This window comes from Rutidosis leptorrhynchoides, chromosome 8, assembly GCF_046630445.1.
Source record: "Rutidosis leptorrhynchoides isolate AG116_Rl617_1_P2 chromosome 8, CSIRO_AGI_Rlap_v1, whole genome shotgun sequence".
NCBI classification, from domain to species: domain Eukaryota; kingdom Viridiplantae; phylum Streptophyta; class Magnoliopsida; order Asterales; family Asteraceae; genus Rutidosis; species Rutidosis leptorrhynchoides.
In genome coordinates, this window is record NC_092340.1 from 240,659,074 (window position 1) to 240,677,904 (window position 18,831).

The 18,831-nt window shown below is 39.5% G+C and overlaps 1 protein-coding gene across 1 annotated transcript; it reads left to right on the top strand.

Moving 5' to 3' along the window:
- The first annotated feature begins 1,360 nt into the window (after window positions 1-1,360).
- On the top strand, window positions 1,361-5,846 carry LOC139864050 (uncharacterized). Its single transcript, XM_071852636.1, has 5 exons — window positions 1,361-2,858; window positions 3,510-3,776; window positions 3,948-4,127; window positions 4,413-4,689; window positions 5,243-5,846. Exons 1-5 carry the CDS (start codon window positions 1,361-1,363, stop codon window positions 5,844-5,846), a joined length of 2,826 nt encoding a protein of 941 aa, XP_071708737.1.
- The last annotated feature ends 12,985 nt before the right edge of the window (window positions 5,847-18,831 follow it).

Here is an 18,831-nt window from a genome sequence, read left to right on the forward strand (position 1 = left end):
ATACTTCCCTGTAACTTGGTAACTATTATTTACATGAGGTATTGTAAACGCGAATCCTGTTGATAGATCTATCGGGCCTGACAACCCCAACTGAACTGGACGACCAGTATTCAACGGTTGCACAGTACTTCATTTCGGTGACTACACTTGGTACGGTGTAGTAAGATTTCATAATAAAGGGAATATGCGACGTTGATTAAATGTTAAGTATGGTTATCAAGTGCTCAACAACTTAGAATATTTTTATTAAAACATTTATATATGAAATCTTGTGGTCTATATTTATAACGCTACCGGCATGAAACCTATATCTCACCAACTTTATGTTGACGTTTTAAGCATGTTTATTCTCAGGTGATAACTAAAAGCTTCCGCTGCAACATGTTGAATTTAAGCAAGATCTTGAGTATGCATATTTGTGTCAAAAATAAAACTGCATAACGGAGTATTTGTAATGTAAAATATGTTGGAAGTCGTATTTTTATTATCACATGTAAAGTGTGTAAGTCTAAGATTATCGCTAAACGATAATCATTATTAAGTTGTTTAAACCTTGTATTTGTAATAAAAGCTATGGTTTGTATTGTAAAAACGAATGCAGTTTTTGAAAAATGTCGCATATAGAGGTCAATACCTCGCGATTAAATCATATGTTATTGTATTCGTCCTTATGGTTAAGGTCGGGTTATGACAACTTTATACTACTTAAACCTATGATTCACTCAACCTTTGTGTTGACGTTTTTACATGTTTATTCTCAGGTAATTAGGGAATGCTTCCGCTCTAGCTAGTAAGGCAGTAGAGGTCATGCATTAGAAATGAAGATTTGTTTAAACTTTGATAGTGGCATTATGTCTTTTCATTTTTAAATACATTTGGTTTGATTAGTACTTTGTTGGTTTTCTTTAAGTATTGTAAACGTTTGGTTTTTATGAATAAAATGCCACTATTGTTTTTAAAACGTTGCATATAGCTTGCATCGATCAGACTTTGACCTCTGGTAATACAGCACGTCATTGCCTCATTTTGACGGGGTATTACAGTTGGTATCACAGCGCTGGTTATAGGGAATTAGGATGCATTAGTGTGTCTACCTATAGGATACGTTAATAAGCCTAATCTATAACTAGATGATTATAAGTTGCCTTACTTACTTGTTACTCTAGATTTACTCGTTTTCTTTTAGATAACATGTCAAAAGTTAACCCCATCATTCTCTCCGACTCCGAGGATGAAAGTCCTAGTCATTCACCGAGCTACCACCCTATGACCTCCTCCGAATGGAGAAATTACCCAGACTATTTGACAATATGCATATATATCTAATGATGCTAACTCTATATTTATTGTTTGAAGAACAATGTCTGGAAGACGAACCTACAGTCCTGATGAACTCCGAGCACTTATCAATGAAGGTGTCTCCGCTGCATTGGCTAATATGCCTGGAGGCTCAAACACAATACAAAACTGCACTTACAAGGAGTTTATGGCTTGTAAGCCACTACCATTCAAAGGCACTGAAGGACCGGTGGGTTTAACCCATTGGATTGAGAAGATGGAGTCAGTGTTTAGTATTAGTAATTATGCTCAAGCTAACTGGGTAAAGTTTGCTACTTCCACACTGGAAGGTAAAGCCTTGACCTGGTGGAATTCTATTGCTCGACCTATGGGTCTCGAGGCTGCTCATGCCATCCCTTGGGAAGACATCAAAACCTGTATGACTGCTGAGTATTGTCCCGATAATGAAGTTAAGAAGATGGAGGCAGAGTTATGGGATCTAAAGGTTATTGGGATTGATCTTGCTACTTATACCAACCGCTATTTGGAATTGATTCTGCTGTGTCCGAGAATGGTCCCAACTGAAAGGAAGAAAATCGACCGTTATGTTAAGGGTCTTTCTGAAAATATTCAAGCTAGCGTTCATGCTTCCAAACCCCAAACTTTGCAAGAGACCATTAATATGGCAAATGATCTCATGGATCAATTTACTCAACGGAATGCTGCTGAAGTGAAATCTGGGGATAATAAGAGGAAGTGGACTGGAAATTCTAACTCACAGTCCTCCAAAAAGCAGGAAGTTTCTGGAAAGGGGTATCAAGGAAAGGCTCCTTACTGTTCAAGGTGTGAGAGACACCATGAGGTAAGATGCACTGTGACTTATGGAAAGTGCAAGAAAATAGGGCACCTGACCAAGAACTGCTGGTCAAAGACTACTGGTACCGCAAATCCTCCTGCTACTAATAACGGTGCCGTGAAGACATGTTATGAGTGCGGTAAAAAGGGGCATTTTAGAAATGAATGTCCAAACAAGAAAGGACCAGAGAAAGGAAGAGGAAGAGCATTTAATATCAATGCTAACGAGGCTCGTGAGGACCCCGACTTGGTTACTGGTACGTTTCTTCTAAACAATCACATTGTTTCAGTATTGTTTGATTGTGGTGCAAATAGAAGTTTCGTACCCATAGAATCTAGTTGCATGCTCGACAAAACCCATGTACCCATAGACACTAAGTACTGTATTGAACTGGTAAACGGTGAACTTATCAAGGCTAATAAAATCTACAAAGACTGTACCTTAGTTTTAGAAGGAATACCATTTTTGGTGGACCTGATGCCTATTGAAATAGGAAGTTTTGACGTAGTAATAGGAATGGATTGGTTGTCTAAGAATAGAGCCGAAGTCGTATGTTTCGAGAAGGCGATTCGTATACCCCTTGATGACGGGGAAAATTTGATGGTTTATGGAGATAAAACCGGCGTAAAACTTAACCTGATTTCGTGCATGAAGGCACGAAAGTATCTAAGGAAAGGTTATCAAGCTATCCTAGCACATGTGAAAAAGATCGAAACCGAAGAAAGTTTAATTGAAGATGTACCGATCGTTAGAGAATTCCTAAATGTCTTTCCCGAAGAACTACCTGGTCTTCCACCTCATAGATCAGTAGAATTCCAGATTGATCTCGTACCCGGAGATGCACCAGTTGCACGATCACCATATAGACTGGCACCATCGGAACTAAAAGAGTTATCCAACCAATTGCAAGAATTGTTGGATAGAGGTTTCATCCGACCGAGCTCATCTCCATGGGGAGCCACCATTCTCTTTGTCAAAAAGAAGGATGGATCCCTACGAATGTGTATCGACTATCGCGAGCTGAATAAGTTAACTATCAAGAACAGGTATCCACTACCGAGAATCGATGATCTATTCGACCAACTACATGGGTCATTCGTATACTCTAAGATCGATTTGAGATCTGGTTATCACCAATTGAGGGTGAAGAGTGAAGATTTGTTTAAACTTTGATAGTGGCATTATGTCTTTTCATTTTTAAATACATTTGGTTTGATTAGTACTTTGTTGGTTTTCTTTAAGTGTTGTAAACGTTTGGTTTTTATGAATAAAATGCCACTATTGTTTTTAAAACGTTGCATATAGCTTGCATCGATCAGACTTTGACATCTGGTAATACAGCACGTCATTGCCTCATTTTGACGGGGTATTACAGTTTCTAGTGATGTCATTGCCAAGACAGCGTTTAGAACTCGCTATGGCCATTACGAATTTTTAGTGATGCCATTCGGGCTAACAAATGCTCCTGCAGTATTTATGGCCCTTATGAATCGTGTATGCAAGCCCTATCTGGACAAGTTTGTAATCGTTCGCATCGATGACATCTTGGTATACTCGAAGAGTAAAGTGGAACATGAGCAACATCTGAGATTGATATTGGAACTACTCGAGAAGGAACAATTGTACGCAAAGTTTTCAAAGTGTGAGTTTTGGCTATCAAAGGTACAATTCCTTGGTCACGTGGTTAGTAGCCAAGGGATACAAGTGGATCCAGCGAAGATTGAATCTATTAGAAACTGGGAAGCACCTAAGACGCCAACCCAAGTGCGACAATTTTTAGGTCTTGCTGGTTATTATATGAGATTCATTGAAGGTTTCTCAAAGATTGCACGACCATTGACCGCCTTGACACACAAGGGAAAGAAATATGAGTGGTCCGATGTGCATGAAGCTGCTTTCCAACTTCTAAAACAGAAGTTAACATCTGCTCCTATCCTATCCCTACCCGAAGGAAACGATGACTTTGTCTTATACTATGACGCATCCCGCCAAGGTTTTGGATGTGTCTTGATGCAACGTCAAAAGGTCATTGCTTACGCCTCCCGTCAACTAAAAATCCACGAACAAAACTACACCACACATGATTTAGAACTTGGTGCTGTGGTCTTCGCACTCAAAATGTGGAGACACTATCTTTATGGAACCAAGTGTACCATCTTTACTGATCATAAGAGTTTGCAGCATATTTTGAACCAGAAACAACTCAACATGAGGCAACGACGCTGGGTTGAGTTATTAAATGATTATGATTGCGACATCCGATACCACCCTGGTAAAGAAAATGTAGTGGCTGACACCCTAAGCCGAAAAGAAAGGGCTAAACCTTTACGAGTTAGAGCTTTAAATCTGATTGTCCATACCAATTTGACTACACAAATTCGAGATGCCCAACTTGAAGCGCTTAAAGAAGAAAATAAGAAGGAAGAATCTCTTAGAGGTTTAGACAAGCAGTTCGAAATTAAAGGAGATGGAACTCGTTACTTTGCTGGAAGAATTTGGGTCCCAAGAATTGGCGAAGTAAGAAAGAAAGTGCTTGATGAGGCACATAAGACAAGGTATTCGATTCACCCAGGCGCCAACAAGATGTATCATGATTTAAAAATGTTATATTGGTGGCCTGGAATGAAAGCGGATATTGCCACATATGTAGGAATGTGCTTGACTTGCTCTAAGGTTAAAGCTGAACACCAGAAACCTTCTGGACTACTGGAACAGCCTGAGATTCCCGAGTGGAAGTGGGAACGAATTACCATGGATTTTATTACCAAGTTGCCTAAGACTGCGAATGGTTATGATACGATTTGGGTGATTGTTGACCGTCTCACCAAATTAGCTCACTTTTTACCGATGAAGGAAACTGACAAGATGGAAAAGCTTGCTCAATTGTATTTGAAGGAAATTGTTTCAAGGCATGGTGTGCCTGTTTCTATTATTTCGGATCGAGATAGTCGTTTTATTTCTAGATTCTGGAAGTCGTTACAAGAAGCTTTGGGGATGCAGTTAGACATGAGTACTACTTACCATCCTCAAACAGATGGACGAAGCGAGAGAACGATTCAAACGCTCGAGGATATGTTACGAGCCTGTGTTATTGAATTTTGGTAAAAGATGGGATCGATTCCTACCATTAGCTGAGTTTTCTTATAATAACAGTTACCATTCAAGTATCCAAGCTGCACCGTTCGAGGCACTCTATGGGCGAAAATGTAGATCGCCGATCTGTTGGAATGAAGTGGGTGACCGACAATTGACTGGACCTGAAATCATCCATGAGACAACCAAGCATGTTGTAAAGATTAAACAAAGGCTAGAGACGGCCCGAAGTCGTCAAAAGAGCTATGCCAACGTTCGAAGGAAAGACTTAGAATTTCAAGTTGGGGATAGAGTTATGCTAAAGGTGTCACCTTGGAAAGGTGTAATACGCTTCGGCAAACGAGGAAAGCTGAGCCCAAGATATGTGGGGCCTTTTAAGATCATCGAACGTATTGGGCCAGTGGCCTATCGACTAGAATTACCTGAACAACTCGCTGGAATACACGATACGTTTCACTTGTCGAATTTGAAAAAGTGCTTAGCAAATGAGGACCTTATCATCCCACTTGATGAAATCCAAGTTGACGACAAACTGAACTTTATTGAAAAACCCGCGGAAATCATTGACCGAAACGTCAAAGGACTTCGTCAAAGTAGAATACCAATCGTCAAAGTTTGATGGAACGCACTTCGAGGACCTGAGACCACGTGGGAACGTGAAGATCACATGAGAGAGAAATATCCTCATTTATTTGCAAACGAAACGCCAGATGATGGCAACGACCAAATTTCGGGACGAAATTTCTAATAACGGGTAGGTACTATAACACCCCAACTTTTTCGATTATTTTTATACGAACGAATTTGAAACTTAGGTAGTCCAACTAATACATGTTCGGTTAGAAAACCCAAAACTAATGAAAGTAACGAAATGGGTAACGAGGTTACCTAAACCTACGATCATGGATCATCGTCATCAATAAAAATTTAACGAAGGATTAACGCGAATAAATTGTGCAGGGACTAAAACGCACATTAATTTAGTAAAAATATATATATATATATATATATATATATATATATATATATATATATATATATAATTAAAACCGGCTATAAAAAAAATAAAAATAAAAATAAAAGTTTCAAGTTCATAGTCATCCCAAACTTGTCCCCACTTTGTCCTCTATCTATACCCACTTTCAATTATAAGTATAACCCATTTAATCAAAACCCATATTCAAAAACAAAGTAAAAAAAAAATGAATATGGGATAGGTAGTCGGCCAAGGTTGCTGTACAACAAATTGTCACTTGATTTTTAAATTTGCTATCCTAAAACAAACCCACATCCTACCCTAAACTAACTTGAACTCAATCCCAAAATTTGAGGAATTGAAACCCAACTCAAACTCTAACTTTCTACCCTATAAATATACACAAAACTCACCATTTAACTCATAAAATCACCCTCAAAAGCCCCTGCTTCCTTTTTGCTGTCGTGAGAAAAACCCAAACAACCATCACCTTGGGCGACTTCCCCACCACCCTCATAACAACCCTCGACCACCACCAACACACAAGCCATTGCAAGCTGCTGCTACTCGTCGGACTTCCACACCCGCACCATCGATTGTACGATTACTGTTGCTACTGTTTGCGGTCGCCAACGCCAAACCGAAACCCTTTTGTTGTTGTTGCTGTTCGACGAGCCAAACCATCAACAAAGTCAACTTTGATCGACTATTTGCTGCTGCCGCTGCTGTTTTCCGGTCGAGCTTCGACTGCCGCAAACACCCGATCATCTCTCTTTCGTTGTTTAAACCAAAGGTATAAGCTTTTATCCAAGCTTTTGATTAATACTTCAAGTATTATGCCATGTTATAATTAAGAATTAAGAATTAAAGCAATATGTATATATAGTAATAAAACAAAAATGGATGCTGTTGTAAGTTCCATGAAACAAAACGATAAAGATACATGATTTAATTAAAGGTTACAGTTTAGCCCTCCATCTATGGTTATGATCAAAAATTAAAGAAGTAGATTCCTAGAATTACCGATTACCCCCTGATATACGACATTAATGTAAAACAAGTCCTTAATTGGTTATTGATTTTTATTTATTAATATGTAAGTGTAAAAAACAATATAAATGATATATGTACATACTTATCGATCTAACAGTATGGTTTGACACTTTAATTTTAGATATGAGTATAAATTTATATATTTGTAATATCTATCTATATATTTTTTTTAAAGAAGAAAAAAAAAAGAAACTTGTAATGATAATGAATGAAAGTATTAAGGTTTAAAAAAAAGTATGAATAAAATTATATCATTATAAATATTATCATGGAAAGTAGGAAGATTATTTAGAAGACATTATTGAATTATTAAGTGATAATGAATTTGTGATAGGAATGAGAAGTTAATGGTAATGAACATGATAATATTATGAAGTTAATATTATTAAGTATCAGTTATGAATTAAACTTTAAAGATAATACTTACATTAACGAATATGATTAAATATGGATATTATTGCTATAATGTATTATGTTGATAAAGATTTGATAAAATATGGATATTGTATATATGAAACACGTAGATATATATATGGAAGATTATGTTCATGCGTATATGTAGATATACATGTATACATGAGTGCACGCATGTATTAATGTAGATACATATATACGTTATTCATAATTAGAAGTATATGTGTATGTGTGTAAATATATACATGGTAAAAAATAAACAAGTGATGTATTCCTATACTCACTAGAACATACGTGGAATTAAAAATCACAAACAAATAACGTATGACTTTTGCGAGACTCACCGCTACTTGCGGTCATGGATGGTGTCTAGGTTTCCAGTTTGGGATAAGGTTGTGGATCTCGAATGTCACGACTTAAAGTCGGATCAAGAGTCCTGGCCCCTGGTTACATCTGGCTGTCCATTGCCTTACTTGATAGAAACGAGGATCATTTGAGTTATGCAACATCTAAAATGTGGGAATGATTAGCATTGTAAACTCTAGAAAGGACACCGGTAATATATATGAACGTATATATCAAACACATAACTATTATGATGATGATGATGACCATGATGATCCAACTAACTTAAACCCTAATGGTGATAGGTTGACAATTTTGGACTACCGCTGCTACTTGCTATCACACTGTTACTGTGCTCATAAGGTGAGTCATAGCCCTAACTTTTTAATTGTTTTAATAAACTGTTTTCGGGGTGAGAATACATGTCTTTTTCTGTTTTACAAGTAGACACAAGTACTAAACTTACATTCTATGCCGAGTTATAACCGAAAATCTCTTAGCTTTGGTAACTAGTAACTATCAGTTTAAGAACTGGTGGGCGCGAATAGGTGTATATGGATCCATAGAGCTTGACATCCCCGTCCGTCTGGGTTAGAAACTAACCTAAACTTAACGGGCGTATACTATTTGAGGTAGTACATTTTGGTTAGGTGTACGTAACAACAGGGGTACTAAACAAACGTTAAGGCTTAGTTACTGGGTGCTCAAACTTATAGAATCTTTTTAAATTTTTAAAGGTGCTTGCGAGCATGCAAATGAAATCTTGTGGTCTATACTCTACACTTTATACTACTTAAATCTATGATTCACTCAACCTTTGTGTTGACGTTTTTACATGTTTATTCTCAGGTAATTAAGGAATGCTTCCGCTCTAACTAGTAAGGTAGTAGAGGTCATGCATTGGAAATGAATATTTGTTTAAACTTTGATAGTGGCATTATGTCTTTTCATTTGGTTTGATTAGTACTTTGTTGGTTTTCTTTAAGTATTGTAAACGTTTGGTTTTTATGAATAAAATGCCACTATTGTTTTTAAAACGTTGCATATAGCTTGCATCGATCAGACTTTGACCTCTGGTAATACAGCACGTCATTGCCTCATTTTGACGGGGTATTACAACATATGTCCACATCTATAAAACAAGCCCAATGGTATTAGGACCACTTACAATACAATTAGTAACTGTGTAAAACGGAATTACTACCTGTAGAGAAGTGAATCAACTTGCATATCTCTACAAATAGAGCAGTCATGTGTCACCAAACCTGTTGGCTTCCTTTCTTTCTTTTAAGCTGTAGCCACAATCATACAATGTAACTGTATTGAATGGTTCAAAAATCAAAAATATGGATGATTCAATGGTTCAGATTTAACTGGTTGCAGTACTAGCAACTACATATATAGGTTCAAAAATCTAACCTGAACAAGTTGCAGTATTGGCAAGTACATGTTGCTTGAAGGAATACTGCATTTTGACTTGCATGTTAACACAACTTCTTATAGATTTTTGCAACTCCATAATCTCTTGATGTAGTTGCTCCATGTGTCCTCTCAAGTCATATGCTAGTTCCATCTCCTATCATAAGACAAACACATTATTTATTTATCATTATTTTTTAAAAATATTTCTATGATGCATTATTTTACAAGAACTCACATTGGTTTGATGAGTGGTGGCAGGAGAGGATTGCTGAGTAATGATACCGCAACCCGCATGCGCATTCTATACGTATGCGGGCAATCACTAGTGTGTGTACGCATATACTTTATATGTGGTATGCAGTATGCGGTAGCGTATCGAATACCTTTGTTCCCGGAATGGCGGTTACTTGGCCATCAAGCTTGAATATCTTTTCCATAATTATATCCGAGATTCGGGGAGTTTGTTATGGAATGGATCATCATTATCTTGGACTATTCTAGGATTAGGGTTTTCCTATATATACCCTAGTCGTCTTCACAAAATAAAACAACACAGCCTATAACACGTAGTAACGATCATCGACTCTCAACTTCTAAAGGTTTGCAGGTTAGTTCTTCATAAACTTGCACCTACAACCTTATCTGGGGCCTTCTGATCAACGAACGTTATCGAATGTGGACTTAACCACTTAGCCACCCCGCCGACATCATCATGTCAGCCAGGGTTATTCACGGTAGCCGGACCGGAGAGCTAAGTTCTAAGATCCTTAAACCCCCCTTAAACATGTTGAACAGGCATATTGACCCTATGGAAAATATATGCATGATCAAGTGGTGCTTTCATTGAGATCCGAATTAATTCAAGACGTGTTTAATTATTTTTTCTTTTAAAAAAAGTTTTGAATCATAAGGCTCATTGTTTACAGAATTTTCGAATTTTTTGTTTCTTTTACAGTATTATGGCTTCCGAGGGATCATCGGAACGTACTCAAATGGACAATCAGAACACACCGTCTGGTAACCAGCAGACGCACGCTATGACTACGGGGGCGGGATACACGCCTTACCCTCCACCCGTGTCCAGCGAGCCTTTTCAAAGGTATAAGCCGATATTCCTGGATGGAATTACACCACCAAGGGCAAACTCGCCAGTCACAACCACACGGCTGGACTTTTCCGCAGTGGATCCAAGAGTCATCTTTGTAGGCACTAGCGGTGATGCTGTGGGCGCATGTAGTATGTTGTGGCCAGGTACCTATTTACAGTAGCACAGTTTCAATCCCTCTGCAGACGCAGAGCGGTCAGCAAAATTCATCATTTACACCATTGCAGCCTTGGCAACAGCCGCATCCAGTTTTGCAGTTTCTGACCCCCGTGGATGCGCAGGCATTACTTAATAGTTAGGGGTTCGGTGTCATTCCAGACACAAACTCACATTGGACGCCAATAACTGAAGAACAGCAAAGCACGGCGCATACAGTTGGGCTGTTAACGGCATACCCTCAGGCCTCGTAGACATCTGCGCTATAGGTTTCGGTTCCTTTGCAACTACTTGTATACTCTGCGCCATCAGGTCTTCCTTCTTTTCCAACGCAACAACCTTGGTTATACCCGCAGACACAGGTATAACCTTGGCAAAATATTCAGGGACAGGTGAACCTTGCAGGTCAATTTATGCAGGCTGCACCTCCTGACATGGTTCACTTATTTTCACAACCTGACTTTGTTCAGGATATGATGAAGCGTTTCTTCGCGGGGCTAAAAGGGGACCCTGTTAAACCACCCTTTGAGCTACCAACCACTTTTGATAAGTTTCCTTCACATATAACTGCATATCCGTTTCCATCAGCACCAAAGATACCTCACACGTTAGGTACTTACAATGGCTTGACTGATCCAGATGACTTCCTGCATCGTTTCGAAGGCGCAATGCGTACCCAAGGGTGGGTGGATCCGGTTGCGTGTCAGATATTTCCCATGACGCTTCAGGGAATTGCTCGCGAATGGTTTAATAAACTTCCAGCATGTAGCATATCCGAGTTCATGGATCGGATGATGTTCTTGCTACAGTATCAAAATCAGAGACCGCGCAAACGCACTCACATCGAATGTCATGATATTGTACAGAAATCCAAGGAATCTTTGGGTGAATTTCTCACGAGATATACTAATGAGTGCTTACGCATACCAAATCTTAAGCCAGAGCAGCAAATTTCTGGGCTCATACATGGTATAAGTTCAGAAAGTCACCCAACGTTGGTCAAGCGTCTGCGCCATACGGTGCCGACAACTTATGCTGAAGCACTTAAAGAATGCCACGATTATATGCGGAGTGGCGAAGATAATCATATTCCCACCGCAAGTTCGCGCAATGAAAGGAAAGACGATGATGATCGGTCACGTGATCAAAGCAGTGGAAGCAATTCTCGCGGAAGGTATTCTAGCGGTGGCCCTATTAGGAATGATAAAGGACGAGCAAGTGGTAATTATCGAAACAATAATCAGCGCGGCATTAATAATCAGAACTATGCGCTGCTCAAAAGCCTGTCTAAGACACCAAAAGAAATTTTAGCCACCGAGCCAATATGCGCGACCTTTGCGGTTGCAACTCCGCTGACAGAATTTGGTAAGCGGAATAAAATAAAGTATTGCGAATTCTATGACGATCACGGTCATGACACTAATTGGTGTAGAAACTTAATGGAACGAGTGTTGGAAGCACTGCGCGCAGGTAAATTAGATCACTTGAAACCACCAAAGAAGGATAAGGGAAAAGCTAAGAAAAAAGGTTCAAAAACCAAAACTTTCGCATGGCAGAAAACAGATAAAGCTAAAAATGCCGATTTAACCATTAATATGGTCGACACGGAGAAAGTTAGCCAGCGAAGAAAGTACAATGACCACCAGGATTGGGAACTTCTCCCAATCACATTCCCTCCTGTACTGTCAATCGACACAGTTAACGAGCCAATTATAATCAAGTGTCGCATTCCTAGCTGCGGAATACAGATTAAACGTATGCATGTTGACACCAGAAGCGGTGTCGACATTATGTATGAGCATTGCTATCATTTTCTTCCCGTAGAAATTAAAGCGCAGTTACGCCAATCCGATATTACGCTATCAGGATTCTCTGGGGAAAGCTCATGGACGCTAGGCCGGATGGAGCTAATAGTAGAGCTTGCGGATGATAAGAACCCGCAGTTGATCAGGCACGAGTTAGTTGACTTTTATGTGGTTTGTTTGACTTCGCGTTACAATGCGCTACTAGGGAGAAACTTCATACGGTGTTTTAACATCATACCATCGGTCGTGCATGGCTTGATTAAGTTTCCTACAATGGGCGGAGTTGCCACAATCGCGTCACATCAAACAACTGAGTTATGTGGTTCAGTTGTGCCTATAAGCATTCCCATCATGGGAGAGCAACTTAAAAGCAGTACAGTCATAGTCAACCGACTGCATTCGGACAAGCGTGTCAAAATCGGCGCAGGCTTGTCAGCCAAAACTAAGGCTAAATTGCAAGGTATATTGTCCCGCGGGATATTGCGGAACATAAGTTGAATGTTAATCCGTCACTTACACCCGTTAGGCAGAAGAAGCGGCACATGGCCCTTGAGCGCAGTGATTGGTTATGTGCAGAAGTTGATAACCTAGTCAGAGAAAATATTCTGCGGGAAGTGCGATACCAGACATGGGTCGCTAACCCTGTGTTGGTGAAAAAAGCTGATGTTAACTGGCGGATGTGCGTTGATTTTAAGGACATTAACAAAGCGTGTCCTAAAGACAATTACCCTCTCCTGGAGATTGACTGGAAGGTAGAATCGTTATCGGGTTTTCAATACAAATGTTTTCTGGATGCGTATAACGGTTATCACCAAATTCTCATGGCTGCGAAAGATGAGGACAAAACTGTTTTTCATACACCGCAGGGTATTTATTGTTATACTAAGATGCCTTTCGGATTAAAGAACGCAGGAGCTACCTATCAACGCGTAATTGACGCATTCTTCAAGCACCAAATTGGGAGAAATCTTGAAGCGTATGTCGACGATTTGGTAATTAATAGTAACACCGAAGAAGAAATGCTTGCGGACATCCTAGAAACATTTGCGTCTTTACGCAGGATCAACATGAAGCTTAACCCGCTTAAATGTAGTTTTGAAGAAGAGGAAGGCAAGTTTCTAGGTCATGTGGTGACGGAGCGGGGAATCAAGGCAAATCCCAAAAAGATTGAGGCCATTGATAGTTTACCATCCCCAAGAACAAAGAAAGACGTGCAGAGTCTAACCGGAAAGCTCGCGGCGATTACGCGGTTTCTGTCAAAAGCCGCAGAGAGGCAGCTGCCATTCTTCAATACTTTGAAGAGTTGTTTACAGAAAAAAGACTTCGTATGGACTCAGGGAGCAGAATCAGCTTTTCAAGAAATGAAAAAGTTACTTGCTGAATTACCAACACTCACCGCGCCAGTATCAGGAGAAACGCTTACGCTGTACCTTGCGGCATCAAAAGAAGCTATTAGCTCGGTTCTTATCGCGAACCGCGGAAAGGTAATCCATTATTTTTATTTTATTTGTTTACATATGAATTATTTATTTCGTAACACTGAGGTTTTCTCAGACGCAAATTCCGGTCTACTTCGTAAGCAAGACGCTGACAGTAAGCGAAGTAAACTATTCACCAATGGAGAAACTAGTGTATGCGCTAGTCCATACACCGCGACGTTTGCGTCAGTAGGCACATACAATTGTGGTTCTAACTGATCAGCCAATCAAACGGGTTGGTAAATACCTAATTTGCGGTAATGTCCGGGAATACCGCATTTACTAACGCAATCATTTTTCTTTCAGGTGCTATATAAACCTGAGATTTCTGGCCGAATGGCTAAATGGGCAGTGGAGTTAGGAGAACACGAAATAAATTTTTCTTCGCGAAGCGCGGTTAAAGGTCAAATACTTGCGGATTACCTAGCAGAGTTACCAGCGGATGTTGAAGCATCGGCTAAACATCAGGATATGCCCGCACCAATTTTAACACCATGGGAGTTATACACTGATGGTACTTGCAGCGCCGCTGGTGCGGGTGCAGGCATAATTTTAACTGGCCCGGATGGCGAAGAGCATACATATGCGCTGCAGTTTAATTTTGCTGTTACAAACAACGAAGCAGAATACGAAGCTTTGTTAGCAGGTATGCGGATTGCGCATAAATTAAATGTTCAAGTGTTGCACGCTTATGTGGATTCAAAGTTGGTATGCAGCCAAGTTAGTGGAGATTTTGAGGAACATGACATAGCCATGCAGCAATATCTGTCGCTTGTTCATAACCTCGCTGACCAGTTTGAGGCTTTTCAAATTTCCCATGTAATGCGAGGGCAAAAAAAGAAGGCAGATGCGCTTAGCAAATTGGCTGCTTGGCCTTTGATCATCTGGGGAAAAGAGTTCTCATAGAAGAACTACACAAGAAATCTATTGTTATGATGCCCTTAGTGGCACCTGTTGAGGAATCCAGCTCAACGTGGATGACACCCATCATTGCTTTCATGCGGGATGGCACATCACCCGCAGACTATGTTGAAGCAAAGAAAGTTCGTACCAAGGCACCAATGTATGCCCTTCAGGGTGACGTCCTGTATCGAAAGAATTATTTAGGACCACATTTAAGGTGCATTGGTCCAAATGAAGCAGATAAGGTTATATGCGAAGTGCATGAGGGTGCATACGCTCTTCATTCAGGGCACAGATATATTGTGTCAAAGATTATGCGGTTGGGTTATTATTGGCCTACCATGTAAGCAGATACCGCACGCATAGTTAAACACTGCCAGTCCTGCCAAATACATGCACCTATCAGCAGAGCACCTGCGCATCCAATGATTTCAGTCTCCTCACCATGGCCATTCTGCAAATGGGCAATTGACATAGTCGGACCATTTCCAAAAGGCCGAGGTAATATAATCATTTATCTTCTACCATATGCTACTTACATCAGAATCTTACGCATACTCTGCACACGCAGGAAACATCAAGTTTTTGATTGTTGCAATTGACTATTTCACAAAGTGGGTGGAAGCAAGACCGCTGGCAACACTTTCAGGAAAAAGAGTGCGAAATTTTGTATGGGAAGACATTGTCTATCGATTCGGCATACCAAACGAAATTGTTAGCGATAATGGAACGCAGTTTGCAGGGGATCCTTTTCGAAGTTGGTGCGCGGGGCTTAATATTAAGCAAACTTTCACGTCCGTCGTGCATCCGCAAGCGAATGGCCAGTGTAAAGTCACCAACCGGGATATAGTAGCCGGAATTAAGGCTAGATTAGGCCACGGTCACATCGGTTGGGTGGACGAACTACCAAAGGTATTATGGGCGCATAGAATGTAGTGACCCGATAAAATAGTCATTGACGGTGCCGACTACTTAGGTCTCATTACGTAGTCGTAGTCCCTATATGAGACTCGTTTGACCAAAATTATGTCGTATTCCCTTGAAATGTACAAGACCTACGAAGTTTAGTTTACCAAAAGGATCGACAACAAGTTTAAGTTTACAAAAGTAGTAAAGTATAAATGATATAACTTGGAACATAATAAGTTGAAAATCACGGTTGCTATAAATAGCGTAAGTATGTAAACAATATTTTTAAATCCAAAGGTGCTATCACTAGCGTATGCATGTATGTATGCTTGACCCCAAGCAAGTAATCAAAGTGTACGCGGAAGCATGTATCAAATAGCCATTCATGAACCTGAGAAACATATAGAAAACTGTCAACGAAAAACGTTGGTGAAATCATAGATGTAGTTATAAACATTATTTTTGAATCACAAGATTTAGTATTTCCATAAAATTGATCATCCAAAAGTTGCATTCCAAAAGTAGGTTCACGAGCACCCAATTATCAATGCTTAACATTCCTTCCATAGAACCCCATCACAATAGTGTTAGAACATACATTGTTTCTCGAAAATATATTTCATTCGTAAACGGTAGCGAACCGTTTGAATGAGGGTTTGTCAAACCCATATGGATCCATACAACGTAAGTACACCCGGCAAGTGTAACTAATGATAATCGAATCGAGGATTTTGTTCTAAACTCACTGTAGAATGTTTGTTTCATCAGACTTGTGTTCAAAATATAAAAGTAAGTAGTACAAGATGTAACAAAGTATATGTTTCTCAGCCCACGATTTAAAAGTATAAAAGTTGTTGAAAAGGTGGGACTATGATCTCACCTCGAGTGCACGAGTATAAATGTACTTCACAAAGTAAACGTGTGCATGAAAGTTGCTTGGCCTTGACCTAAACAAGTAAGTTGTATCAATTAACCGGTTACGACACAAGGTCAGGCGAAATGTGTTCAATTAGTCCTGTGGCTCGTTATGACTCGAATATATATATAGCATGTGAGTCACGTTGTCAAGTTTCATGCAAGAATCAAGTATTAAAGAGAGATTAGGACGTTGCATAAGTATTTGGTTAAGTTTGACTAAAGGTCAAACTTGGTCAAAGTCAAAGTCAAAGTCAATGGGGTCGGGTCGGGTATCCGACAATTTTTCTAAGTTATATAATCATATATGAACATGTTGGCCAAGTTTCATGTTAATCGGAGGTGCGTAGCATAGTTAGAATTAAACGGTAAACGACCAAACGAAACAGAATCTGACAGTTCATCTGGACGAAGTCCAGATTTACTGGACGGCGTCCAGCATTTAAGGACTGGATGGCATCCAAGAATCTGGACGGCGTCCAGATCAGTATACAGACCCTGTTTTACTGAAACACACAAGAGCACGAACCAAAACTCAAACTAACACAATTTGTGAACCGAAAACACTCAGAACATGTATCTTATATCGTTGAAAAGGTATTTTGACAAGGAGTACAACTAACCACATATCATCAATCGAGTTCATCATTTACAATAACAAAAACCTCATCAAATAATCGTTAAATGTTCATAATCAAAGTCTCAAGTTTGCAAAATGCATTTCATGATTCGGGCAATCAATTTACATGTATGATATGCCGTTTTGAAGGTAATCAAGCATACAATCCAACCAAACACTTACCAACAACATTTCATGGCATTCAAATCATCAAAAGTGCATTTTAAGAGTTATCAAACCCTAACCAAAACTCACAAAATCAATATTCATGTGTTTGAAGTTTTCTTAATCAACCTATACATCAAAACGAAGCTAGTGATACTAGTAACACAATTAAAACATGAACTTTAACAATTTAACAACTTTAATCATCCAAAACTCAAGATTAAGCACACCCATTTCAAATGTTCAAACTAGTTACTCAAAATAATAAATCGAGCAAATAAATCATATATTCATGCTAGACACGAGCCATAGTCACTAACTAACACAATTTCAAGTCAAAAATACGAGTTTAGAGAAATCTAGAGTTTTAGAAATGTTACCCAAACGAGATGAAGTTGGTATCAAATTGTAGAGGATGAAGAGAGGAATCCAAATATGTGATTTGTTTTGTTGCAAGCTTCCTAGATCGAATTTAGATGATGATTTTGTGTTTGAGGGTTTGAGAGAATAAAAATGGAAGTAATGAAATGGGGAGGATGAAATGAATGGAGGAGGGTGAAGGTTGACTAGTTGACCTAGTCATCCCTTTACCCTCTTGGCAAGTTTAGTCCCTCAAGTTTGTAGTCTGGTGCGGGAATTAACCAAACGAATTATTTTAAAAATGCTCGAGTAAATGAGTGATGTTATAATTAAATAACGGAATTATTAGAACGTTAGTCAACGAAAGGTACGAATTTAGATAACGGAAGATATTATCTAAAAAAAAAGACGGGCGTTAAAATAATTTAATGGAAAAATGCGGGATGTTACATAGAATGACACCTAAAGTAAGCACTGGTGAGACTCCATTCAGTTTGGTATATGGATCAGGAAGCTGTGGTACCCGCGGAGATTGGGGTACCAACGTTCCGCGTACAGAATTTTAATGAGCAAAACAACTCAGAAGCTTTGCGAGAAAACCTTAATTTGCTGGAAGAACGCAGACTCTCTGCGGCGATTAACGAAGCTAATAATAAGCAAAAAATCGCAAAGTACTATAATCAGCGTGTGCGTTCGCGCTCTTATAAGTGCGGGGATCTAGTTTGGCGTCAAAACGACACAAGTCATGCGGAAGATACTGGGAAGTTGGGCCCCCGTTGGGAAGGTCCGTACAAGGTGGTGGGAGCAAGCAACACCGGGGTATACCATCTCGCGACATTAGATGAAAAACCTGTGAAGCGCACTTGACACGCGACGTTGTTGAAAAAATGTTACATGTAGCTGGTTGGACCTGATCACTCCAAATTTTTTTAGCACATTAGTTTTTCCTCTGTAATTTTCGTCCGTTTGGATGTGTCGC